The sequence below is a fragment of the Aphelocoma coerulescens genome, chromosome 6 (assembly GCF_041296385.1).
Source record: "Aphelocoma coerulescens isolate FSJ_1873_10779 chromosome 6, UR_Acoe_1.0, whole genome shotgun sequence".
Lineage (NCBI taxonomy): Eukaryota > Metazoa > Chordata > Aves > Passeriformes > Corvidae > Aphelocoma > Aphelocoma coerulescens.
In genome coordinates this window covers 34,244,219-34,272,060 of record NC_091020.1, presented here as the reverse complement: position 1 = coordinate 34,272,060, position 27,842 = coordinate 34,244,219, and the positions used below count along the sequence as shown (strand labels likewise).

The 27,842-nt window shown below is 43.6% G+C and overlaps 1 protein-coding gene across 2 annotated transcripts in view; it reads left to right on the top strand.

Moving 5' to 3' along the window:
* The window catches only part of ADAM12 (ADAM metallopeptidase domain 12), a 185,940-nt gene that overhangs the window by 99,684 nt on the left and 58,414 nt on the right, over window positions 1-27,842 (top strand). For both annotated transcript variants that reach the window (XM_069020257.1, XM_069020256.1), the window contains exons 6-11: window positions 2,075-2,151; window positions 14,776-14,959; window positions 18,830-18,895; window positions 19,733-19,804; window positions 21,819-21,988; window positions 23,188-23,272. In XM_069020257.1, the coding sequence (XP_068876358.1) occupies window positions 2,075-2,151; window positions 14,776-14,959; window positions 18,830-18,895; window positions 19,733-19,804; window positions 21,819-21,988; window positions 23,188-23,272 (654 nt within the window). The remainder of the gene's footprint in view (window positions 1-2,074; window positions 2,152-14,775; window positions 14,960-18,829; window positions 18,896-19,732; window positions 19,805-21,818; window positions 21,989-23,187; window positions 23,273-27,842) is intronic.

Sequence of the window (27,842 nt, the reverse complement as noted above, 5' to 3'; positions counted from 1 at the left end):
TGTTTTAAGTATGATGGATCAGCCTTGGTAATTATTTGCTTTTAAGGGGTCATCCATTTTATATACTAGTTTGAAGGAATAAAAAGATTTGATAGCAGAGAAAAAATCCTGTAATTCAGTGGAGTTACTGAGCTAGAAATCAATTTTCTACCAGTCCCCTTGCAGGCCATGCTCTGATAAGTTTACATTTTCGATACTGAACTTTGGCATCACGTAGCTGGATCTCAGAGAAATTGTGAAATGGGCCACAACCAGGAGCTCAGAGTTAATAAAATGACAAGTTGTATGTGGAGAGGGAAAGAAATCAGGCCCTTTGCCATAATTCACTCTTAGATAAAGACAGCTGGACCACAGCAGCAGCTGTGTGGGGTGAGATATTGGCTCCCCTCCCCCTTCACTGGGCCTGTGCTCAGCTCTGGTGATGCTCAAACCCAAAGATTTCTTTCTCAGGAGCTCAGAACGTCACCTCTGCCTCATGCTTGCTTTAAGCAATGAGAATAAACCTATTTTATTTTTGGTTTTAGCATATAAGGGTCTCAGTGCTTGAGTGGGGGGGCATTGATTTTTCTTCTATCAGCTGGATGCATGTAACCACTAACACTAAAATAAAGTGAAGTAGTGCACCCACACTGAAAGCTTTGACATCCACAGCAATTGTGACTGAAGTGATCACCCCCCAAAAAATTCAGTCTATGACTCCCTCCCTTCTCTTGTGGCTTTGTCTTTGCTAATGTGTTTATGAGGATTGAGGATAACAATACCCGAGAGTAAAACACTCTCACCCTGTTTCTGTCGATTCTTCCACTGAGAAAAGCCACTGAGATTTGTGTTTAGAAAGTCAGAGCTGGCTGTTCTGTGTTCACTTGCTCGTGCTGGAAATCAAACAAACATTTCTCCTGGCATAAACTCATTTGCAGAAGATTCCTGTCTGAATCATTCCATCCTGCTCAGCATTTCCATGACTGTTGTTTTCTTCACCAAAATCGAGGTGGTCTTTCGAAGTCTGCTCTGTGAGGCTTTGTGAGTGGAAACCGTGCCCCAGACTGGAAAGGTTAATTAATGCAATAATGAACGAAGCATTAAAAGGCACAGGGAGATGACTGTCAGGTTACAGCACCACTGATAACTTCCCTTAATCAGACAGGAACCTTTCACAGCAGAGTTTTCAGCTTCCAGGTGGCCTTCAAAGGACCACGAGAAAAGAAATGCTGGGTGTGACACAGTCCTTGCTTTCCAGCCAGTCACATAATTGGGAATGCAGTATAACCTTTAGTCAACAATAAAACTAGCCTTGATTCCAGACAGATATGTGGATGTGCTTAGAAACCCTCTGTTGTGGGTGCCTTTTGCAAGCACTGGATTATTAAAGAAATACAATAACCTAGCCACAAAATGAAATTGGACTGTTGTCTCTCAAAATAGAAGACCCCCTTTATTCTTGTTTGTTTTTAATAACATGCAGCTACTTGGTTGGGTATTTCAATAAAAAGTTTCCTTTGCAACCTGTTTTCCTTCCCCTTCATTTGCTCTGTGATTTTTTTTTTTTTCAAGTTATAGGGTTGGGATTGGCTTTGTTATATTTCACTTTTTGCATATCTACCTCCTATAGGGATGGGTCTAACTCTAAATAAATATAGATCTATTTAGATCTAGTTTTAGATGTAAGTCTAAATGCCCTTAAATAAAAATAGGGGTCTCTCTAGACAGCAGTAAAGTGTGGCAGCTGATTTGTTCATCTGATTAATTTTATAAAATATTCCATATTGTAGCTTTAAATAAAATAGAAAAAGGGGGACAGTCATACAGATTTAACATTATTGATCCTTTAAAAAATAAGAACACAAAACAAAAAAGCTCCCATATCCTTTTGGGGTTTAAAAGCACCCAAGGTTTCCATTTAGGAACTCTTTGGCCTGTTAAGCCCAGTGAATACTTGGTGGGACAGGAAAGGTGCTGTCAGTGTGATTCTGGATGCTGTAGCCTGAAACTGATAATCACCTTGAAATAAAAGGACTGGAAAACCAGGAGCAAAGAGCATTTGTGACCATTGAAATGTTTTCTCTTCCTGCCACAGGGTCACTGCTATTACCATGGCCACGTGCAGGGGTACCCCGAGTCCTCCGTCAGCCTCAGCACCTGCTCGGGACTCAGGTGAGCCAAGATTTCAGAGAGATTTGAGCTCCTGAGTGTTTGGTGTGACTTTTAATGAATGAATCAATATTGGGGAAGGGGCTGGAGCCCCAGTAGCTGAGGGAGCTGGGAAAGGGGCTCAGCCTGGAGCAAAGGAGGCTCAGGGGGGACCTTGTGGCTCTGCACAAGTCCCTGACAGGAGGGGGCAGCCGGGGGGGTCGGGCTCTGCTCCCAGGGAACAGGGACAGGAGAGACAGGCTGGGCCAGGGGAGGTTTAGGTTGGATATTGGGGAAATTTCTTAATGGAAAGGTTAGTCCAGCCTTGGCACAGCTGCCCAGGGCAGTGGTGGAGTCCCCATCTCTGGAGGGATTTAAAATCCATGTGGATGTGGCACTTGGGGACATGGGGACATGTGTGGCCTTGGCAGTGCTGGGGAATGGTTGGACTCAGTCATCTTAGAGGGCTTCTCCAACATAAACGATTCTATGATTCTATCTTTTTTCAAATATTAGATGAATCTCTACAAATTAATTCCCCTCTAGTTCCTCTGAAGAGAAAAAGCAAAGGATAGATAACACAATTTGGGGGGTTTTCCAAGAGCCATCCCTTCTCTCCTGCTGCCCATCCCTCTCTGTGCCCATTGCAGCGCTGCAGTGCTAGGCACATTTTTGTACTGGCAGTGTCCAGTGGCTTTCCAGGCCTCTTTGTCCTCAAAACCATTTCACCAGTGCTGTCAGGACTGCTTTGCCAGCTGTGGAATCACTCATTGTCCAGCAGCTTCATCATTAGGAGAGGTGACTTCATAAATCAGAGAATCAAAGATTCTATGGTATATAGAATATGCACGGCTGTGGAGCTCAAGTAACTGTGTTTATGGCAGGTAAGATGCTCAGCTTTTGGATTTTAGCTGCTTGTTAACAGCAGAGTAGCTGATTCCCATCGCTGAAAACCAAACCTTCTCCGAGTTTGACAAAGGAATGGTCTGACAACATTTTCAATACACAATGGACACAGTTCAGGAAACAATTATCTTCCTTACTTGGACAATCAGAGGCTGGTATTTACTCACAGAGCTGTTCCAAATCACAGTAATTAACTGTAAATTGGCTCTAGCGTTCTCCCTGGAAAACCCAGTTTTCCTGTCAGATTTCCAGCTGTCTCAGCCTTTCCTGGGTTTAATTTATCCACAAACAGCAGGAGTGGCTGGAATCTTTTCCCCTTGGTTTTGCATTTTGTTCGATAGTGGCATTGTCAAGGCTTTTGTAAGGGAGCTCTGGGACAGAGCAGCAGAGAGAGCAAACAGTTTGATCCCTCCCTCTGGGACCCATTTGCTGTAGTGGATGGGATTCCTTTGGCTCATTCCCACACAGACAAGGGCTTTATGGGTGCTCCACTATGGATCCAGCATCTTCCAAAAGTTTAATGAACCCCTTGCATGAACAGTCAGCATTCATCTGTCATTCTCGCTGTAAAATATATCCAGAATTTAAAACTGTTGGTAAGAACCTAATGCAGAGCTCTCAGTATTTTAGTTAAAGGGATCACAGCTCTGCAAGGGCTACAGGGAAAATTTGTACCTCGTGGGACAGGGTCTGCATTGATGTCTTTGTTCCAGACTACCTGGAAATTAATCAGTCTCAAGAGAAAATACCCTTCTCCACATTAGAAGTCTTTTCTTTCTTCTCCAAAGTGCTCACTTTACAACTGTGGAGCTCCTAGAGTTGTTTCCCAGTTTTAGGTAGCTCAGATACGTCAAGACAGCAGATGCTGGCAGTGACATTTTTCTGACACTGTTGCAGACAAGTCCCCAGAGTGCAAGCTGGCAGGTTTAGCCTCCTTCTCCACAGGAAAAACGGAGCAGCACCTTTTGCAGTACAAAATTTTGGAAATTTCCTTTGCAGTGCATGTTTCGTTCTAGTAGGAGATCAGCTGAGGATAAATCGCAGTATCTGTGCCTGTTTCACTGCTGAGGTTGGTAAACAGAGTGTCCATGAGCGAGAACAGTTTGTGAAAAGGGTCCTGTGCCTGTTGTTTCACTCCACCAAACCTGTTTCACAGCCCAATAACCAACAGCAACAACTCCCAGGCAGCAATAACTCCCAGATATTGCCTGTGCAGAACCACAGAATCACAGAATGGTTTGGGTTGGAAGGGAGCTGAAAGTTTATCCTGTTCCACCCCCTGCCATGGGCAGGGACACCTTCCACTAGACCAGGTGGCTCCGAAAGAAGGGCAGTCCAAAAGAATTTCATGGCTTGCTTTGCTGGCAGCTTGAAAGAGTTAGCTTGAAAGAATAGTTATGGGTAAGATGGGATAGAATAGAATAGTGTACTTGTCACCAACTCACTGGAGCAAGGGCTCTTTCTTTTCCATGTCATGATAAAGACTCCAAGCTGTGGGAGTAGAGACATAAGGCACTGTGAGGCCATGTGGCCCCAGGTGGGGACAGTCCCTGGAGCAGCCCTTTCACTTGCAGCAGCTGTTGGAAGGGAAGCCTGGTCTCGTTTTCAGGGTCTGTTCCTGGCTCCGTGACAGTTCCTAAGTGAATCGGACAAATCTCTCTGTCTCACTTTCTCCATCTGTGAAATCCATTTAATGATTCTTACCTACCTCACACAGCTGCTGCGTGGAGCTGAGCTTTAAGTGCCTGAAAAACATCTAATGAAAGGAAGTGCACGCTGTCAGCCCTCTGAAATCCTGGAGAACCAATATCCTCCCACTCCCACCAGACAGGCACCTTGGGCATTGTTCCACGTGTGGATAGGTAGGGGCTGCACATTATCCCCCAGATCAGCAGAGTTCATTAAAAGACATGAAACTCCTCATAAAGAGTAAGTTCCACATTTTCAGTGTGCTCTGAAGCCTGAGTGCTCAGCAGCAGTCAAAGAAGCAAAAGGGATCATAGGAATTACTGAGATAGAAATAGAGGATGAAACAAGAACCCTCATTACCGCTTTAGAAATCCACAGAGCACTCACGTCTTGAGTTCTGCATGCAGTTCTTGTTTTCCCCTCCCCAGCTCCATCTCAGAAGAGAGATTATATCCAGAAAAGGTACAGAGAAGGTCAAAAATTGTGATCAAAGGTATGGAGCAGCTTTTATCCAAGGAGAGAAAATAGACTAGGATTTGTCACTTTTGAAAGGAGATGGCAGAGAAAAGGAGCATGATGAAACAAGGTTGAGTGTCACGCTGGAGAGGGGACAATTACTGAATATCCTTCATAACCTCAAAATTAGGAGACATCAAATGGAACTTTAGAGCAAAGGAAAGTACTTTTTATTCACGTAACGAAGCGCTGGAGCTGTCACGGGCGGGTGTCAGTGTAAAAAGTATCAATAGATTCTGAAAAGATGTGACAATTTGGGAAGGGGAGCTCAGGGAGCCTTTCCAGGTCTGTCAAACGCTGAGATGTCCCTGACACTGCTGCTCTCAGAGCTGGGAGTGCCAGCTGGGGGTGCTTGTTATGTTCTTATCTCTCACCCCTGAGTTCCTGCTGTTGGCCAAGGCCAGAGATGGGGTGCTGAGCTGGAGGAACCTTGCTCTGACCTCCCCCAACCATCTTCCCTCCACATGGCTGAGCATTTGAGATGTGTTATTAGCTCCTGAACACGACACGGTTGCCCCGTGACAAGGAAGAATTGTGTGAAATCTGAAAACTAAGGTTTGTCTGGTTTAAGTTAATCAGGCAGATAGAGGGGTAAGAGATAAAGAGGGGAGAGGAGGAAGCACAGCTCTCTCAAACACACATTTTCCAGCTCTGTTACATCTTCACACACATAACATTCGAGCTCCTCGCCTCATGTAGGAGCACAGTGGCAGAAATAGTGGGATTGACACTGAGAGCTGCCTAAAATGCAGGTTAGAGGAGAACACAATCATGCCATAATCTGCATCCTGCTGGCTCCTCAGAGAAGGAAGAGCTGAATGGCAGAGAGGAGTCAGGAAATGCTGAATGCACGAGAAGGGAACAATGGCTAATCAGGGTTTCTGTGTGTCCATCTGGATCAGAAAGCCAATTAGACTGTCAGAGCTTGTGGGAAGGTGAAGGTACGACAAAGTTGAGCTGTTTCCTTCCTGTCCTCAGGAAATACCCTTCTGTTTATCTAGCTTGGAGGCTCTTCAAGTTTTTAGCAAATAATTTTGGCCTGCGGCCACTGCTCACATCTTCTGTGTTAAATTTGTTTAGACTCAAATGATTTTTTCCCTGATTGCTTTCCCTGTGAGTGCTGAATCCACCCAGAGCTGCAGCCTGGAGAAGGGCACAAACCTCCCTGGTCCAGGAGCTGGCAGAGGACTCTGGCATGGTAATGTGATGCTCCAAAGGCATCTGCAGTGACCTCTTAGATGGGGGTAGCTTGAGAGGTGCTCCCAGAAATTCCTCAGGAGCCTAAGGACATAAATCTCCCAGGAAACACCAAAATGCACTTGAATATCCTAAGATATTTTACCTAATTGTTAGATAATAAACCCAGTCACACATACAGAAAGTGTTCAGTCATTGTCCAGCCTCGTCAGCAGCTGAAAGATGCTGTGTCCACAGCAACAGGGATGGGGAGAAGGCCCCAGAATGGAATAGATGCTCATTTTTACTGGGATTACAGAGTTATGGTACCCGAGGCTGCCAATACCATTTTTCAAATGCTCTGGCTGAACTCACTGCAGCGCAGACACAGTCAGCTGAAGAGAGGATTTAAATGTGACACTCCAGACATCAACTATTTTAAAAAGGAATGGAAGTAGGAAACCAGTGAGAAAAAGAAATGTAAATTCCTCACGACTTCTCAAGCATCATTTCCCCACAGAAGGAGAGATTTCATCCAAAAGTTAAGTTAGGAGAAAATCCCTGTTGAGAAAAGCACTGGTTTGGATGTGAGCTTTTCCTCCATACTTTCTGAAGAGCTTTTAGATCATATAAACATCCTGCATGGTTTGTAATTTATCTGACCGGAAAACTCCTGGAGGATTTTGAGCTCAACATTAAAAACCATTCACTTTCTGGGCTTTCATAGCTTCTGTAGGCTGCCTGTTCCAGGGGGAGCAGCTCCTGGATCGGGGTCACCTCTGTGATCTGAGATGAACATAATGTCCAGCCTTTGACCACAGTGTGCACAGGGTCCCCAGTGCACAGGGATTGCTGCCAGGACAAGGATGAGGGATGATCCCTACCCAGCTGTCTGAGCCTGCTGCTTCTCCATCCACTGCTTCTGGCACTTAGTGGGATCTGCAAGTTTGAATGGTCTTTTCCTGTCTGTTGGCTGCAGGGTGCTATAAAGTGTGCTCACTAAATTGGCACAGATGCCAATGCCCCTTCCTCCTCCTTCCTCCTCCTTCCTCCTCCTTCCTCCTCCTTCCTCCTCCTTCCTCCTCCTTCCTCCTCCTTCCTCCTCCTTCCTCCTCCTTCCTCCTCCTCCTTCCTCCTCCTCCTTCCTCCTCCTCCTTCCTCCTCCTCCTTTCTTCTCCTTCCTCCTCCTTCCTCCTCTTTCCTCCTCCTCCCTCCTCCTTCCTCCTCCTCCTTTCTTCTCCTTCCTCCTCCTTTCTTCTCCTTCCTCCTCCTTCCTCCTCCTTCCTCCTCCTTCCTCCTCCTTCCTCCTCCTTCCTCCTCCTTCCTCCTCCTTCCTCCTCTTTCCTCCTCCTCCCTCCTCCTCCCTCCTCCTCCTTTTTTCTCCTTTTTTCTCCTTTTTTCTCCTTTTTTCTCCTTTTTTCTCCTTTTTTCTCCTTTTTTCTCCTTTTTTCTCCTTTTTTCTCCTTTTTTCTCCTTTTTTCTCCTTTTTTCTCCTTTTTTCTCCTTTTTTCTCCTTTTTTCTCCTTCCTCCTCCTTCTTCCTCCTTCTTCCTCCTTCCTCCTCCTTCCTCCTCCTTCCTCCTCCTTCCTCCTCCTTCCTCCTCCTTCCTCCTCCTTCCTCCTCCTTCCTCCTCCTTCCTCCTCCTTCCTCCTTCCTCCTTCCTCCTCCTTCCTCCTCCTTCCTCCTCCTTCCTCCTCCTTCCTCCTCCTTCCTCCTCCTTCCTCCTCCTTCCTCCTCCTTCCTCCTCCTTCCTCCTCCTTCCTCCTCTTTCCTCCTCCTCCTTTCTTCTCCTTCCTCCTCCTCCTTTCTTCTCCTTCCTTCTCCTTCTCCTCCTTCCTTCTCCTCCTTCTCCTGTGACACTTCCTCTGACAACACAATTACTGTTTGTTTCAGCCCAAATTCTGGACATGAACTTGCATTTTCTCTTCCCATTCAAGCAACTCCTTGCTTGAATTCCGGGAATCGAGGTTGGGGCCCAATCTGCATCCACTCTGGACAGGTCTGTCTTGCACTGAGAAAGGATGAAGTGTGTGCTGCACGAGTCTCTGGCCATAATTCCATTCCAGAGATTATACTTTCAGGTTTGTGAAAGGCACTGGCTGGAGTAAAAGCCCTGTGAGTAATGATGTGTCTGTGTGAGAACACCTCCACCACTCCTGCGAGATGTAAAACCAGTGGTGCTACTGCTCTCACCACCCTTTGAGATGCTGCCCTTGGTAGATTTGGGTCAGATTTGTTATTTTAATGGAATCCTGCTGTGCAGTGCAGTAGGATAATGGGATTGTTTGGCTCTTGTGTTGTGCTCTTCATCAATAGATTTTTTTTTTCTGTGGATACTAAAATTTACTCCATTTTAGAGGTGAGTGTCATAGGTTAGCAAGCATAGTCCCGGAAGGGATATCCTTGCTAAGGGGTGCTTACAGCTTCCTCTGGGACCTGATAGAACCTATCAGCTGGCCAGTTTGAATATGGACAATTCTTTAAGCCACTTAAAGTTGTGACCGCCTCTGTGATACACACTTAAGAATAGACAAACTCCCCCCCCAAGCTCTCTCTCGTTTCCGGCGCTGGCACAGGTGGCTGCAGGCCCCGTGCAGGGGCCAGCAGGCCCGGCCAGGCCCTGCTTGGGCCAGGCCGGGCCGGGCCACGGCCAGCCTGGAGCCATGGGCCTGTTCCAGCCGTGGAACCCCCCCCCACTGCCTTGCCGTGGGCAGCCGGAGCGGCTCGGAACCCCCCCTCCACTGCGGCCGAGATTCAGCAAAGCGGCACCTCTGTCCGGCAGAGGTCAGGTGACCAACTGCGATAAGCCACATTCCAGCTGTAAGGCCGAGGTGAGATTAACCCTTTTATTGCTGTGAAGAGCTGAAAACCTGAGGGAAGAGAGAGAGGAGATGCTTAAAGCTGAAAGTCTGTTGTGAAGCTATGATATATCAGAGTATCCTGTTGTAATTTCATGAAGATATGGGGGGTGGAGTGTTCAACTCATAAGCAGAAGCACCTGCGCTGAGATAGGCAGATGCTGACGCAGCTGTAATTTCATGAGAAGTTTGGACAGAGAGAGATGAACCAGATGAACCAGATGAGGACTTTTGCTCCAAAGAGGAAAGGAGAAAAACCTCAATTCCTAGAGATGCTTCCAGTGATAGTCTCAAAGATGAAGATGACCCTTTGCTCCCAGGGAAGGAGAAGGGCCTCTGTTTTTTTTCTGAACAGCTCAACCTTAAAATTGTACCCCGAAAAACTTCAAGAGTGGACCCTCGAAAGCAGTTGCGGGAAAAGCTGCAAGTCGGGGGAAGGGACTCACATCGCAAGCAGAGAGACTCCTCTTCCTAAATGGACTGAACAATATTTGGAAGTGGGTGGCTGTCTCGGTGTGATACTGTTTTCATAGCATGAGCAAAAAGAGACTTCTCTTTCTAAATGGACTGAACAAGGTTATTATGGAAGTGGTAAACAGACTGAACATCTTAAGGGTTGTCTTTACATTGTCAGTGGGAGAAGGGAGGAAGGTGGGGGGAGGAGGAGAGTTCTAAAGGTGGTATAATTTTTTTTTCTTTTCTTCTTTTAGGTCTGTTAATAAACTTCTTTATATTCATTCAAGTTGGTGCCTGCTTTGCATTTCTCCTAATTCTTATCTCACAGAAGATAAACAGTAATGAGTATTTTAGACCAAACCACTACAGTGAGGAATTGTTGCAGAAAGAGGTGACCAGGGGCATTGGTGGAGACAGGAGCACTTTTGCCTCCAGACTTCCATTCTCTGTATTTCCCAGTCCTTTAAAGTTAAAGAATGACCAAACCATTTGAAAAATATCTAAATATCAGCTCTATTAGAAAAACAGTCAATAGATCATCCTGCTCATTTATCCCCATAGTATCCATCTGCAACTTATTAAAACGGGCTGAAAGTGAAGTCCTCAGTCACCACTCCATTTTTCTTCCTCTTTTGTTTGTTTTCCTGCTTACTTGCCTGGGAATTTGTTATTCAGAGTCCTGGGAATGTAGAATGTATAAGAAAAATAAATAAAAATACCCTCTCAGTGCACAGATCACCCCCTGAGATGGTGCCTGTTGAGCAGCCCTGCACTCCAGGGTCACGAGGCTCCAATTCTGGTACCTTTTCACCTAAAACTCCTTGAAATCCATGGAACAGCTGTGGGATCAGCCCCTTTCTTTCTGAAGCTGTAACATTAACTGTGGAATTAAGGACCTGGAGGTTTTTAGGTGGCACAGGAGCACTGCAATGTCTGTGGGCAGGGACAGGCTTTAAGTGAGTATCCAGTGTGTGAGCATGATTGCCCTCTGATTAATTTCTCACAAACTCAGGACATCTCCATTCCTCTGCCAGTGGCAATAGAGCTTTTTATTATTATTGTTTAGAATGAGTATAACTTTGAGTTGCATTAAAACCAAATGTTTAATTGCACTTGTGGATCTCAGGTTTATCAATTTACTTAATTTCCCCTGTATAGTGCAGCAGAATAATATATAATAGTTTCATATAGTGCTGTCCCAGCCAAGTTTTTCTTCAGCATCACAATTTCTCAGACAAGTATGTGTTGATGGTTTATGTTGGCAGGACCTTTGCTTCTGCTGACAAGTTGGAAAAGAAAAATCCCATTTATATTTTGAGATTTCCTAAAGCCTGTTGATTTATGAAATATGACTGGCCTCGCTTTAGGTTTTGTTTTGGTTTTCCTTTTTAAGAGGGGGAAAAAAAAGAAATTATATTTGATTTTCTAGACAGTTTAAAAAGTGGAATTATTCCATTAAATTGTGTTTCCCTGATTGAGAGATTCCTGGCAAGTGAAACAGCGATTAATGAAACGTTAATTATCTGAGTTATGTTTTAATTTCTTTTTGTTTGAGGTGGGGAGAGTTCTCCTGTCTCATACAGACGTTCCCCACGTGTCCACATGGCTCAGAAGGGAGGACAGGAGGCAAACACCAGCGGGTTTCCCATGTGCAGGGTGGATCAGCAGGGATGTGGATGTGCTTTGTTCAGTGCTGACCCCCAGACAGGAGCAGAGACCAAACCCTGTGCAGAGATGGAGTCAAGTTTAACTCAGGCTCAGGACCACACTGGAGCTGGTTCCAGTTGGCCTTGAGCCTGGGAGTTGATGTCTGGATGTGCTCTGTGGGATGGATATTTTTCCTCCCTCTCTGCTACCAGTGATGGAGAAGACAGAGGGATTGTTTCAGGTAGGGCTGGGATGGTCTCTTGGCTTTCCTGCCTGCCTCATTTGCAAATCTTTCTGACTTCCCAGCATCTGTAGGGTTTGGGACAGAGGAAAACACAGATGGCCGTGAATTAGACACCTGACACCAAAATTTGAATACTTATTGCTTTTCTTCCCCTCAAATATTTATGATCCTGGGAATTCTGGTAGTCTTTTGTCTGATAGAAATCCCACAGATTGCAGTAGAAGTTGGTCTTCACAACTTGCTGAAAATCTCTTTGGGGTTCTTTGTATAATTTTTGATTGGGGATCTGTCGTTTGATATAGTGTTTGCCATATTAATATATTATTTACCACACTGGAAAACACTACATTGTTCAACATTAATGGCTCCTGAAAAATTGAAAAGTTTCTGGGAATATGGGCTGACTCAGGAGTGTGGGAGAACTGTGATCCACAGGGAGACACAGAAATGGTGTAACAGAGGCTCCTTGGAAACACCTGAGGAGAGTGGAAGGAAACAGTAGCTATGGATTTATTTTATTTGCCTCAAATTCTCAGTCCTGAATGACTGGTGGGTACTGTTCACACCAAAGAAAAAGAAAGGAACCATAACTCTTTGCTCGTTACATTTTTAAGGTGCTGTGCTTGGCAATGCACGATGGGGAAAAACATGCAATTGTAGGAAAAGAAAATTAGTCAAAAACAGAGAGCTGGCCAAGAAAATTCATATTTGATATTCATTATCTTATTACAGATGGTCACAAGCCAAGTGCTGATATCCTGTAGGCAGCACTCAAGGGATAATTGTGCCTTAAATGAAAAGTCTGTTTCCCTTTATGCTGAATCTGCAGGTTTTCCTTGTCCTGGGATTGCTCCATAGGCAAAGGTGGAATCGTCCTTAAAGGCCCTTACTGTCCCTTGGGATGGGAATCAGACTGGTATGCTCAGGAAATACCCAAATTAATCACTCTGGCATCTGATCATTTGTCCATGCCCTCAGCAGGTAAAGGAAATGAGGGGTAAAGAAGTGGTTATTTAGTTCTTTTGAAAGAAATGGTTATTTAGTTCTTTAAGACAGATTTTTGGGTACATCAGGGATACATTGGAAACGTGGCATTGATGCAGCACGTTTTGGATATGAACTTCTGCAAACGTGATGCTTACTTTAAAATATTTTAAAAAAATAAAAATGGAGAGAACTCTACTCAGGATACAACTAAGTCTCTCCCTTTCTAGTGTAAGTAATTAAAGAAAATTATTTAAGCCTCTAATTTTGAAAGTGAATGTTCTAAGAAGGGCAAATCTAGCGTTAAAAATAAACCTCTTCATGCTTTGCCGTTGTTTTTGAGTTGTCAACACAGGGAGCTGCTCAGGCTGGCCCATTTCAAACAGTGACTAATGGACTCCTGCCTCCAAAATTAAATGATTAATTGCACAAGGCAAAGACAACAATCCTTATTTGATTGTGCTGATTACAGAGCTACTGGTTTTTGGAGTAAAGGGAATATGTTGTCCTAGTTTCCTAAATCCTCCAAGGAGTAAGGCAGCTCTGACAATAATTGAGAGCTGTGGGGTGTGAGGTTACTCAAATCACGGGGTGACCTGCCCAGAGGTGTCTCGTATGTCAGGAGGGTTGTTGGGATCCTGGCTGGAGCTGCAGGGTTGCTGGGATAAATCAGTCCAGCTTTTCCAGCCGTGATCCATCACTCCCAGCACGCCGTGTGATGGGTGAGTGTGTCTTACCTGCTCTGCCAAGGGGCCTGAGAAGCTGCAGATGAATTATCAGACCCTGAGCTTTGGTTCAGGTCAGTAAAACAGGCTCCTGTGACTGCTGTTGTACAGATTTTGATATCATGGCTTTCCAGGCTGCATTTTTTCTTGGACTTGTAGCTGTTCCAGTCACCAGTAAAATGTCTATTGGCTTGGCTGAGCTGGTGTTAATGGTGCTCTGTAGCAAAATTGTGCAGCCAGCTTGGAATTAATACTTCACTTAATTTGTTAGCAGACCAACGACTTTGAGCTTCTTTATCATATCTTCCTAATAATAGACTAGCTAAGGCAGCTTTGTCCTAATTATCATAATTTTATTTTTAAATAAGGCTTCATGGTGTCATTAACCTGCTTTTGGGCCCTTCCTCTTTCTCCGATTTTATCCTTCTTTTTTTAACTTTCTGCAGGAAAATTGTCCAGCAACATGTATTGGCCTCATAGTGGTTGTAGCATCTTACCTTTGCTGCAGCACAGACAGGAATAAAAAGGGCAGACACTTCTAAAACACCAAAAAGACACACTAGGAAAATAAAGTCACTCCATCCCTTGTCCCCAGTCCCTCTCCAGCTCTCCTGGAGCCCCTTTAGGCCCTGGAAGGGGCTCTGAGGTCCCCCTGGAGCCTTCTCTTCTCCAGGCTGGCCACCCCCAGATATTCAACCTTTTGTCACTTTTCTTTTGCTGTGGCATCTCAGGACAACTGGGCAGGACCCAGCACAAGGACCCTCTTTTCTCTTGCAGGCCATAGCTTAAAGAATTCAGCAAGAGGGCTTTCACTGGAAAATCTGTGAGTTCCTCAGGGAGCAGGTGGTGTTGCTGTCAAAATTATTATTTTGGGCAGCAAAATGAGCGAAACAGGAATCAACTGTTCCCGTTTCTGAGCTTCACTCTGCTGCCCACTGTGCAATATTTAATAATCCATCCTGACACTGCGAGGCCTCTTTGATCTGGCAGAGCCCAGGCTCCCATCAGGGTTTGGTTTAACAGCTGTAATGCACACTGCAGACTGCAGTGAATGCTTTCCCACTGTACCTTTGCTTCCCAAAGCGTTTCTCCAGGCTCTTGTTCGTTCCCATTTGCCGTGGCTCCTCGGAAGCCGTGCGCCGCGGCTCCGTCGGCGTCGGCAGTGCATCACTGGGAGAATGGAAAGCAAATAAAACACAAATATCATTTTGTTCTGCAGTGCAGCACTTCAGAAGAGACAAATTTCTGTGAGCCATTGCTTCTTTTAAAGTACCGTGTGTGCTGCAATGACAAATGTACAGCTTTGATGTTTCCTGCTCCGCTCGCCCGTGACATTGTAAATCAGTGCTTTGCTTGCTCAGACTCCATCCTTATTAAACTTGGTGTAACTTTGGTGTAGACAAGCTCCTGAAAACCACGAGTCTCACTCTGCTCTCCTCTGTCCCAGGGGAATTATTGTGTTTGAAAACAACAGCTACGTTCTGGAGCCACTGGAAGGTGCAACCAGTGAACACAAGATCTACCGAGCGGAGAATCTGAAAATAGCCCCAGGATCTTGTGGCCACCAGCTGGACATCCCTGCCATGAGGGCTGCTGACAGTGACACGTCCCAGCATTCTCTAGCTGGCAGGGTAGGTGGCTGATGTGCTTTTATGTGTCTGGCTGGCAGCATTTCCATATTAGTGCCTATGACAAGAGTCTCTACTGAGCAAAACATTAACCCACATCATCAACTTCCCTTGGTGTTATCTGCTGAAGTGCGGCCTTGAAATTATTTGTTAAAGCTTTATTACTTTTCCTCGACTCTCCCTAACTTGCTTTTCACTTTCTTTTCAACACAGAAAAGTTTATGGGTTCCTATTATGGTCATATATTTTGGTTCTTGTATGGTTATAACTAGAATTTAAGGCTCCCTAAGAATACTGAGCGATGTCTGGAAAAGTTCTTGCCCTCCCAAGATGAAAGAGAATGTGATAGCTGGGATACTTTGCTAATACCAGGTCTGGAACCTTTAAATTTTAGTAGAAAAGTCTCTTATGCAGACAAAACAAATTCTCAGCATATTATTTTACAGCTGTATTATTGTAGTTGCTGTGATGTTGGCAGAAATGTGCTTCATGTGAGACACACCTAGCTAACAGAAACCAGAAATTAAATGAGCTAAAAACCAGGGAGAGGAAATGCTGTAATAAATTCATCTATATATTGGATGAGGATTGTAGAAAAGGCTGGGTTAGTTGTTCAGGAATTATATAATAATACAAATCTGCCATCAGCATTTCTTAAATGTCACAAATGGGGATTTGGACTCGCATGTATGGCTCAGGCTTTGCACCAGATCCATTGTTACAGAAAGCGACCTAAGTGACATCCCTAGGTATAATTTGTGCAATGGAATTAATTTATTTTACATTTTTAGGAGTATTAAATATTACATCTAGAGCATTAGCCCTTGCATGTAACATTTTAAGAATTAAATGTATTTTGAAAAGTATGTGTGGGTGGGAAATATTGGAAAAATAACTTCTTAAGGTTTCCCCAAGTTATTTGTGACTTTGACTGAATTCCACTGAAGTAATCAATGCAATAAAGAAATAAAATGTGTGCAGGTAACAAGCTGATACAATCAGAGCCATTTTATTATCAATCTTATGCTTCTCCCATTTTGCTGGTGCCTTCAACTACATCCCAGATTTTACTTTAAATATCCAAAAAATATTTTTGCTGTGGTTCAGTGGACATAATTATAAAACCTGTCAGCAGTCACATCATATGGATAGGTACAATACATTTAATGAGTAAGTTGGTTAGACTTCTAATGTAAGAATTTTGAAAGCTGTCAAATGTAATGTGTGGAGTGAGTTTTCATATTTCAGTGTTGTCACTAAGCAGTCTGTCAGTGGACACACTGAATAAAGATGACCTGCAAAGTGGGGAGACATAAAGCTGCTCCAAGTCACACTGGGTGACAGAATTAAGCAGAAATCTGGCCTAAGGTTCAGGGCATGATGAAAATATTTGGCTTCTTGACAGGTCTGGGGGAAGATTTTTGTTTGGTTTTTTCCCCCGACTCTTCACTCAACCACCTACACAAAATTCTTATTGAGCAGAGCTGAAATGTGAGATCAATATATCACAGAGGGCCTTTGGGTTAGATGTAAGTACAGACAAAGGATGGGACAAGCAGCAGACTCAGCTTCCCAATCCAAACAGGAGCTTCAGTGGAGCAAGGCAGGAGCTGCAGAGGACGTTGCAAACAGGCTGTGCCCCGCTGGAGCGGGGTCTCTGTAAGTACTGGGTCATTTCATGACTCACTGGACCCTCAAATTGCACCAAGGAGTGTTACAGCTGAGCTCCATTGAGACAGGACCCTGCAGAACGTCTGGTGTGTGGGACAGACCCTGCAGTAGGGAATTTTCTCTGTAGCCACAAAGAAAAAAGAGCCATTTTGCTGGTAGCCACAACCAAGCAGGTGACTTCTTAGAGTGTGGAGAAAGAGAGGCTGCACCTCTGCAGTGTCAAACCAAGCTGTGCCAATTCCCAAGGAGGGAAGTCTGAGGAAGGGCTACAGCTGCTGGGACAGCAAGTTTGTGACAGGATCAGGTGTGGAAGAAGCAGAGGAGAGAGAAAATGGTCAGTGGAACAAAGCCCATTGTCCCCTGCCTCTCGTGGCTGTGTCATTGACTGTTCATTTCAGTTCTGAAGGATTAACTCAGCAAAGGGGTTGTGCATTGATGCAGCTGGCTGCAGAAAGCAAGCTGAAAGAAGCCATAATTAGGTGTATTTCATCAATAAATATTGTATCCTAGGAATGCACATAGCCTTTGGGCAAATCTCAGGAACAGATTTGTTATGCAAGTCAGTCACCAGAGGCTTATGTGATTTTTATACCTGCAAGCCAATTTCTCTCCAGCTCACTCTCTCCAGTCCAAACAGTTTTACTCTGGGTAAGAGGGAAACGTTCTAAACTGACTTATGTAACAGAGCTCTCCTTGTACCTTTGAACTCAGATTTTCCTGTATCGTATTTTCTTCCCTTGGAGGAGGATGAGAGGCACCTTGGAGATGCATCTCTTTGGGACCTCATAATAAATTTCAGGGTTTGAGAGTTTTAGTGTCTGAGAGGTCATATCCATCACAAACTGCCCCCACATGGCCATTTGCTTTTTCGTGGCACCTCACTCATGTCTGACTGACATCACACCCCAATACCAGAAGTTATAAAAGTATCCACTCAGCTCATTTGCTAGAGCCCCTAATAAGTGTAATCCTGTCAAGTGTTTGTATCCTTGATGTTTAGTTCATGAACAGCAGCTTTTAGTCCTCTCTCCCTCCATAAATATTGTCCAAATGAAACTTAACTCTTTTCAAGTTACTGGAGTTTGCAACATTTTAAATATGAGTTTGAAAGTCAGATACTAAAGATTGCATCGTTCACTTTTCTCTAATTGTTGCAAAACATCAATATCATTAATCTGCAGATAAAGAAGATGAACAGTTAGATAATGTGAAGAAAACTTTGAAATTTGGCTGGAAGGCAATGTCCAGCACTGGGGATCACTCAGTTTGCCTTGGAACAGTTTTCCTTGGAAAGCTTTAGTTATGTTTTAGGTTAAAGAGCTTTGCTGCAGCTCAAGACACCATGGTCAGTTGTAGGTCATACATCTGTTTAAGCCCTTTAAGTTCTGGCAGGAAGATCAGATATTCTGCTGAGACCTCTTTTCCCTAAATATCCTATTCCAGACACAAGGGAGGAATGATAGGATAGATGCTGCTGCTGTAAATCACAGAACTTTCACAGGCACTAAGAGGTCACTTAAATTTAGGGGTAGCAAAGGAGCTGTGATATGTTTTGTACTCTTAAAAAATCATTTCACTTTCTTCAGTGATTTTGTTTTTTCAGCTAAACATTATGATACTTTTAGACCTGCATTTTATATGAGTATGCAGATACAAAATTAAATGTGTGCCTTCCATTTTTCAGGTATTAATTTGCTTCCCCAGACACTGACAGTTGGTCCTACTCTTTTCATTTTTGGGTTTTTTCTTCCTACATAATTTATCAGTTGACTGCTTGACCTCTTCTCTGCTTCACTCAATATCCTTTTATCTCTCATTTTTCTCAGTAACCAGTTTGTCTATTTTGTGAAACGTTTGTTAGAAGTTACCTCATCCCTTTAAGTGTGCCTTGGAAATAGCAAAGGTCTTTCTGCTAGAGGGGATATTCTCCTGTGAGGAAAGATAACTCAAACACTTCAACTGCAGAAAGCTGAAAGGTTGAGAGAGATTTTGCACCACTCTCCTGCTTACTGTGATCAAATCCTGAGGGGCTTTGTAAGTAAGGAAGACTTCCATGAGGAGGAGGAGGAATACACTACAAATTTGTATGTAGTAAAATCGTAGTAAAATGTAGGAAATCTGAGGCACTGGGTGTTTCCTCTTGCAAGCACTTTGTTGTATCAATGCTGAAAATAAAATAAGACTTCTATGTTTTTCTGACAGTACAAGAGGGAGACTCTGAAGACAACAAAGTATGTGGAGCTTGTTATTGTGGCAGATAATCGTGAGGTAAGGAACTGCAAAATAAAAAGTTATGGGAAGCGTGAGCAGGAAAGGGGCAGCCCAGTTCAGTTACCATGGTGCTGCAAATAAGGTGCTTCAGTCAATAATATGGTGGTTTTCTGAGGTAAATTACCCTCCCTAGTTAGGGCTGAGCAAGGGAAGGAGTTATTAAGAGAGGACAATACTGATACTCAACTGCAAATTTCTTGCAATATTTCCTAAGGAGTTTGACTCTGAACTAACTGGGGTGTCTGTCAGTATGGAAGAAGAGGCAAATATTCATTCCTTGAGCAAGTTAAGTCCTCACTGCCATTCACTCTGCCCTCAGTGGGGCTGTCAGTGCTCCTGAAGCAGTGCTTTGCCATCACATTCCGTGGAGCACGACTGCCTTCCTGATGGTTTGCGAAGGGAGCTTCAAAGTACCCAGCACTGGCTGTAAAAATGTTCCAGTGAGCTGAATGGCAAAGATCTGAATCTTGGCTTGAATTATTTTCCTGGGGGTTTTTTTGTTTTTTTTTTTTGGGCTCCTTGAACACTGCTACTCAGGGAATTGCAATCACTCTTTGCAAGACCTGCTAAGAGAAGAACTTTTTCCCAAAACATCAGTCCTGAAAAGACCGCTGTGTAACACTTGGAGATTTTAAAATCTTTTCACGAGACCCAAAATCCTCTCCCACAGCTGTGTTTCTTTTGGGGCAGACTATGGTCCTGTGAATCCAACAGGAGTCTGCTGGTGGCTTTTGGCTGCACCCTAATTCCCAAACATCCCTGATGTGCTGGCTCTTGTGGGGGGGAAAACACTGACATTGGTGCTGCTGGTACATTGATCCTTTACATTCCAAGTTTCAGAGACAAGGCAAAGATGTGGAAAAAATTAAGCAGAGGCTGATAGAAATTGCAAACTACGTTGATAAGGTAAGAACATGGGATTGTGTTGTAGTGCTAGTTTGGTTTAGCAAGCTGTAGGTTTCCCTGAGAGCTCAGCAGGGCTGCTTAGGGCCCCGTGACCATTTCGCCCTCCCGTAGCCCATTTTGGGCGGCTCTGCAGTTCTGCTCCAGCCAGCTATCAGCTCTACAGCCCAGTGACAGCAAAGGAGGCAGAGAAGGGACCCTCACTGGGCTTCCAAAGGTCTTTAATGTTACATGGTGTCCTGGCCATCCCCAGAGGCAGAGAGAGCTGGTGATCCGGGCACGGGGGGGTTTGTCAGATCGCAGGGGCGGTGCATGGGCGAGTTGGGGTACAGGAACCCATAGGGAGAGCCCGAGGGAGTGGCCAGACCCAGGGGCAAGGGAAAGCAGGGGGAGCAGTATGGGATAAGAAAAGTAGTGGATAAACAGATTGCCACAGGATTGTTTCTCTTTTCCCAACCTCACTACACCTCCTGAAGGGTGTTGCTGTGAAATCTCTTTCTTCTGCTATTAAATCATAGCCACATCTCCTCATGCACTCACCTTTCATGGAGTTAATCCTGCAGCTTTCCTGATACTCCAGTATTTCAGAGCAAAGCTTCTCGCCAGGCAGGAAAAGCAAATTTAAACCTTTCACTTGTGCTTTGATACACTAAGCCATGAGCTCTGCTCTGCTGTATATAGAATGCAAAGACCTATTCCTAAGGAAAAGCACAATTTAGCCCTGGGATTTTATTCACTGGGGAATAATCACCTATGGAACATCCTATAGAAAAAAAAGAGGATTATTTTGAAGAGGAATTTGGAGAACAAAGTCATTTGCAGCGACAAGGGAAGGTGCAGTTGCAAGGCCAGCAAAGGCCTGTGAAAACACAGTTAATAAGACATATAATCCAAGGAAGATGGCAGAATTAAAAATAAGGAAGCAGAAGTTGATGGCTGAGTGAGAGCAATAAGAGAGGGAGACATACACTGGATTCTTTTGGTCTTGAAATAATTTTTTGACAGTAAACAATAAAGGCTAAGAGTCCTCTAGAGTGGTTTTTGAAAAAATTAGAGTTTATTTTTTCTGGGCTGTATGGCCAGAAAAAATTAGGAGTCTCATAGTGAAATTATAACTGAGAGAGTCTTAATTTATCTGAGAACTTACCAAGAGGTACTTCAAGGGCAATACTTCAAGGAGAAGCATTCCTGATTAAAAACAAGCTGCTGAAGACACCTCTACCTCATCCATAATTGTCTTGCTGACTTATTGCCAGAGGACAGGTGTTTATATGTTACCTGCTCAAAATTAATTTTGCATATTGTAATATATTTTTTGTTTCATGCTTAATTTATGCTCAACAAATGCCGGTGTTATGCAAATGACTGTAATGCATAGAAACAAGACAAAGATCTATTGTATGTTTTCCTCAGCCTGTCAGGCAGATCTGGACTTGATCAATCCTTGACTCCTTCCTCACATTAGTCTCACATTTGAATTGCTGTTGTGGCTCTGCTAAGGTTGCTCTGGCTCCCCTCTTGCAGCAAAATGGCTTTTGTGGTGGGGGAATTGATAAAATCACTTGGTTTTATCTGCTCTGAGCAAGACTTGATGACCCTGGATCATTTTCAGCTATTATTGTGAACCACAACCATAGCACAGCACAGTTCCTGTCCCTCTGGAATTGGATCTGGGCAATCCAGGGTGGGGCAGCCCTGGGAGAGTCACCTGCCGTGGCCAAGAGTCCATTCTGAGCTGAAGGCCATGGGGAGGGAGTTGCAGGGTTGGGTAGGACATGGAGAAGCAGGAAATCCCTGGATCTCTTTGAATGCCTTATGGGTATTGAGTTGGGCCAGAGCTGTTTGCTGGAAGTCTTGGAAATATTTTGTCTGAGTCCTATCAGATGTTTTGCCCTGAAGACTAAATTGTTTTAATCTCTACTAGAAAGGGTCATTATGCTTTTACTGAAATATTCTAATCCAACATGGTCTGAAATGTTTTTTAGATGCATATTTCGTACTTTTCTCTTCTTCTTAGTTCTACAGGCCACTAAATATCCGAGTGGCCCTGGTTGGAGTGGAAGTGTGGAATGACATGGATAAGTGCTCCATTTCCCAGGACCCTTTCACCAGCCTGCACGAGTTTCTGGACTGGAGAAAGCTCAAACTCCTACCTCGTAAAGCCCACGACAATGCACAGCTGATCAGGTAGACTTGACTCTGGGTTTGATACCTGCTGGGATTTTGGGGATTTGGGGGATTTCAGGATAGCTGTACTGAGTCCTTCCCCAGCTGCTAGGCTGTTGGGAGGAACATCTGTGCTCCTGAGGGTTTGTCTTTCCCCTCTGCAAACATCAAACACAGAAACACTCTGCAGGGCCCTTCAGCAGATGCTTCAGTCAAGTTCCTTCCCCAGCCCTGGTACTCGAAGCCTGTCCTGAGTACAGCCCGTGTAGAGCAGTAGGTTGTAATAAACTGCTGCATACTCACGGTATGAATTTGCAACCAGTTTAAACTGGTCTCAGTCCAAATTGTCACTGGAAAAGGCAGTCCTGCTCTGACCCCAATGTGAAGCCTATTTCTTAGTGAAAAGACCTCAGTATGCTTTAAAATGCTGTCTAATTTAGACAATTCATTTGCCCTCGTGATTCAAAAATTAAACCATAAACATATATTTTACCCTGCTGCTTATTCTTGGATTGAAGTAACTCAGTAAAGATCCCTGTCAACCCAAACCAGCCTATGATTCTGTGAAAGAAAAAGCACTCTTAAAAAAAAAGGTAAGGGGAACACCTCTTTCTTGAATCAGGTGTTATTTTGATCAATCGACTATTCTTTATACTAAGCAGATGAACATACCTGATGTCTCAGTAATTAAAAGGAGTTATTTACTTCCTACATTACCTGAGTAAGAATAAATTAAGCCTTTCCAAACTGTCCCTCATGAGATATTTGATTGCTCTCTATGTATAATAACACTTTGTTTGAAATTATTACTTTCTAGGCTGTGGATCATCACGAGTAGCACATAAACTTCCCCTTGCATTACAATAACCCTTCTTGGAGTTAGAGACATTATTTTTATGCTTGTACTTCTGTTCTCAACTTCAGTCAGCAGAAACAAAGAAAGGGAAGAAGGGTCCTGTTGCAGCAGTAAAAACAAAGGAGGGTGATCCAATGGGAGAGATCCAATGGATGTTCCCAGAGCTGGGACACCGTGGTTCAGTTCAGCTGAGTCAGCACAGCCCATCTGGGCTTTCCATTGCTTTAGACCTGCAAATCTGAGGAGCTGAAACGGGGTCTTTGTTTGAGATTGGCAGAAATACAAAACTGAAAATAATAGGGAGGTATCTTGGCATTGACTGGTGACTCTGTGTCTCCTCTCCCCCTTTCCCACTCTCCTGCAGCGGGGTGTACTTCCAGGGGACAACCATTGGCATGGCTCCCATCATGAGCATGTGCACGGCAGAGCAGTCTGGAGGGGTTGTCATGGTAAGTGGGGAAAGCACAGCACTCAAACTGGCCCAACTGGTGTGACACCATATCAGGTTCTGCAGTCCTGCATCCCGGACCACAACATCAGCCCCATTTGTCCCATTTTCCATCTCTGGATTGTTTATATCCCCGTTCAGATTGCTTGTAAATGATAGTTTCCATAGTGAAAAAAAAACAAAATATTGCATTAAAAATATAGCAGGGCCTCTTTGCAAGAAGTTTATACCTCTAATTGTTATTGAACCAGGTGCTGAAGTGCTGTGAGGGAAGAGAACCAGAAGATGTATTTGTGGTACACTTGGGCATACTTGTGTTACAGGCAGCAGCAGTCTATCCTGAATCTTTTATTATATTGATTTTATTCTGTATTTATAGAGTTTCCTGTGTTAGGCCTTATTTTCCATCTTTGCAGCAGTGGTTTTATTGCATTGCCAGACAGTGAGAACAAACAATGGCAGCATTTATTCCACCTGAGTCTCTCCCAGGGTATTACTGTTGTTGTTAGATGCAAGACATGGTGAACACACAAGTAAACATCTTGTCCAATTTCTGGAAGGAGTTCAGAAGTATTTTCTTTCTGTTGGTTTTTTTTTTTTTTTAATTTTAATTTTACAGTGCTTTGTGCTAACAGAGGGAAGAAGCTTTAAAATAGAATGATCAAATCACATAATTTGGGAAAAGTTGTAGAAAGACAAAGTTTCAGGCTCTTAGTAGCTTGAGAAGCTGAGTCTGTAACTGCTGTCTGTAACAATTATTCACTGGGTACCTGGGGAGAGGTACAAAAGGAAAAGGAGGAAAAGAGGCTGGGAGGGCTGTAGGAGTCTCCCAGTGCACTCTCAAGTCTTGGTAAAGGCACAGATGAGGCAGACAGCCCCATTTGACTCTCAGCCCTGCATTCATTGCTTTGGCTTTATCTGATGCCCTTAATGATGAACTTTTTGTCCTTTTAATTTTTAGCAGAAGATTTAAAACACTCCACCATGTAATTTACTGCCAAGTCAGTTCTCTTCACTCTGGAAACTGACATTTTAAAGAGAAATAATTACAAATAGTTCATTCCAGTAACAAGAAGACAAGAATCAGCATTTCTTTAGAGTGTTCTCCTAGAGAGGGGACTGATTTATATGTCCAGGAGAAGCCCAGGGTCTCTGGGTGAATGCTGGTTCAGGCTGCAGAAGGGGAGCACGATGTTACCCTGACCCTCCATGAATTTAAGCTTTTGAGGTGCAAAGTAACTCAAAGCTTGCACAGAATAACCAGAAATGTTCTCCAGTTCTTTAAGCAAATCCTCAAAAAGGAGCCAAATCCAAATGAAGCAAACACTCACCCCAAAACCCAAAAGTGCAGCTGTCCAACCACCCCCTGAGTTAACAAAGGCTGATTCAGGTGTAGACAAAACATATTTATATCTATTGGTACCTGTACCCTGGCACAGCTGCTCAGGGAAGAGGTGGAGTCCCCATCCCTGGAGGGATTTAAAAGCCCTGTGGATGTGGCACTTGGGGCCATGGGTCAGTGGTGGCCTTGGCAGTGCTGGGGGAATGGTTGGACTCCATGATCTCAAAGGTCTTTTCCAACCTAAAAGATTCTGTGATCCTATGAAAGAATGAATCACTCTTAGCCTGGGAAGGTGAGGGGCCCAGGTGGCTCAACACTGGGCAAATGAATGTTTGGCCAACCTCATAATTTCAGCCAAATTCTTACCTATCCCACCCCCAACACTCAACACCAAAAGCTCCCATGCTCTAACACCTGTTCTGGAAGAGAAGACAATGAGAGACTGCGTAAGAAATGACATTTGAATACAAAACCTGGAGTGACTCTTGTCTGATGTGATTTTCCTGGCTCTTTTTGCAGTTAGTCAGCTCTGCTTTATGATCTAAATTCCTCTGTCATGCCTCCCTGGAAGCCTGCCTGCCTCTCTTCCATAGGGCTGAGTTCTCTCTGTAGGTGACACCCTGTCTTCCATTAATTTTCAGAGAAACACAAAGCAGAGAGAGCAGCCATGTGAGTGTGAGAAGCTTTAACAAGACCTTTATCATTTCATTTTCCTCTGAAGTTTCTGTAGTGTCACAGAAAAACCAAAGAGAAGTTGACATTAAAGGAAGTCTTTGACATGATTCAGTCTTCATTCTTCTGTTTCCAAAGGTTGCCCACTGAATTTGTGGATTTAAAAGTAAAATACTTCTGAGAGAAGAGGAAAGTGACTTTTTATATGGGAAGATAGTGATAGGGCAAGGGAGAAAGGTTTTAAACTAATAGAGGAGAGATTTAGATGAGATCTCAGGAAGAAATTGTTCCCTGGGAAGGTGGGGAGGCCCTGGCACAGGGTGCCCAGAGCAGCTGGGGCTGCCCCTGGATCCCTGGCAGTGCCCAAGGCCAGGCTGGACATTGGGGCTGGGAGCAGCCTGGGACCGTGGGAGGTGGGGTGGGACTGGATGATTTTTGAGGTTCCTTCCAATCGAAACCATTGTGGGATTCTGTGCCTCTATGAACTGAGTGAACACGCACTGAAAGCACCAGGAGCAGGGCATTTGCCTGTTGGAGCTGTAGACAGTATTTAATTATTAGGATTTGATTTAAATCCCAGTGGAACGAAGCAGAATTCAGCTGAAAGCAGCTGCATGTTTTGTGCAACAGCTTATAATGTCTTAACAGTAGATGGTTGCTTATTCAGTGCTTGTGAAATGTGTTTGGTAATGACTTTTACTGCTCAAGTTAACTTTGAAAGACCCTGGTGGAATAAATCAAAGTCACATTGCTATTCATTTCTTTAGTCCTTGTGATACTTAAGCGGTCTCAGTATCAAATGGAACATGTCACTGTTTGTTTTGATAATCTTCATTTATGCTGTCTTCAAATAACCTCTTTTGCTGAGGCATCACATTCCTTCTTTTAAAAACCCTCTCTAGAAGCTGATAAAATTGCATTCCAAGTGGGTCTGAGCAAGTAATGAGAACCGCATGGGCTGGAATAATTGTTTGCCTATTCAAGTCCCAAATTACATTTCACATCATTTATTGCTCTGCTTCTGGAGTGGACTGTGTGAATCCTTGGTTTTAGTTTTAGTTGACAGCTTCAGAACATTCAGAGAAATATAATCACTGCTCAGTAAGTAGGGGAGATACTGGAAAAATAAAGTCTGAGCTCAATTGGCTGTGTGTCTGGGTAGCTCAGTGAGGAGTTTCTGTCTTGACCAGATAGCCCTAATTTCAAAGCATCATCCAGTGGGGTAAATTATATGGAATTATTTCACTGTTTCTTAATCTTCAGCCCTGCATTGTTTTCCATTTGGGTGAGAGGCTGTGCTCTTCCTACGACATCAGGTTCAATTACATTGAATTCTTTAACTATTCCATCAATTACTGTGTGCACAAAGATAAATCCATCTGTATCTGACCAGTATCTAGATAAGACATCTCATTATGTAGGTGTTGTGCAGGACAAACTGCACACAAACTGGCTGCCACAAGATTTTTATATTAAGATTTAAAAATTTGGGAAAAAGAAATTTTAAAAGAGACACTTTTTAAAAGAGAGAAGATAAAATTCTTTTGAGTTTATTCCAGTTGCAGAAGGAGCAGTTTGGTGTGTCCAGAATGACTTTCTTCTCATCTCGATTTTGTTTGTTATTTGAGAAATGATTTACTAAAACTATTAGCCCAGACAGATGAAAGAAGAAACTCTTAAATCTACCCCAAGTCATGTATTAAAACCTCCATTAGTACATAGATAATGTTCTAGACAGTTTCACCTTTCACTTCTTTGTAGTCTGGAGTTTGGCTTAGATGATGCTGAAAGAGTTATTTAAAGTGAATATATTCATGCAAGCTTCTGGAGCAGGCAGCTGTACACAGTAATTCCATTTACTGACTGATAAATAGTGGATCATGCATTTATATTACATGTTTATGCCTTCAGGGAAAGCTTTCTTACAAGTGTGGTGGATTTTTTTCCCTCAAGGAAAATGATCAATGTGGAAAGGTCTCTTACTTGTGGTTAAGCCAAAATGTCATTCAGATCAGCAGCCTGTAATCAGATCATGCAGTGAATTTCTCAGAAATGATTGTCCCAAAAATCAGCATTTAAACAGGGATTAATGTTAAAATTTCAAACTGACACTTCCAACATTTAGAGTATTTGTAGGTTAATAAGAGGCCATGGAAGATTTTGGCTTGCTTTGGCCTTTCATTTTAAAAAGGAGATTTTCAAAGGTTCTTGGTTTTTCCTTACAAGGTTTGTGAAATCTTGGACATTCTGATATCAAAGAAACAGTCTGAAGCAAATTCAATAGTGAAATCTCTTGCTGCATTTTTAATTTGCCTCCTGACAAGATCCTAAAGGATCTTCTCACTTCTCCCTCATCACACCCATCCTCACCCATAAATTACTGCCCTTTCTAACACTCCACATCTGGTGACCTCTCTCTGCCACTGCTGGGACTTGGGAGTTTGGGGGATTTATTGAGCAGCAGAATTTCACACCCCAGTAAAGAGATGTTTAGACCTGCTCAATGCTTTCAAATATCTCCTGGGGAAACTGGGTGGCCAGCCAGGCGGTCCTGAAA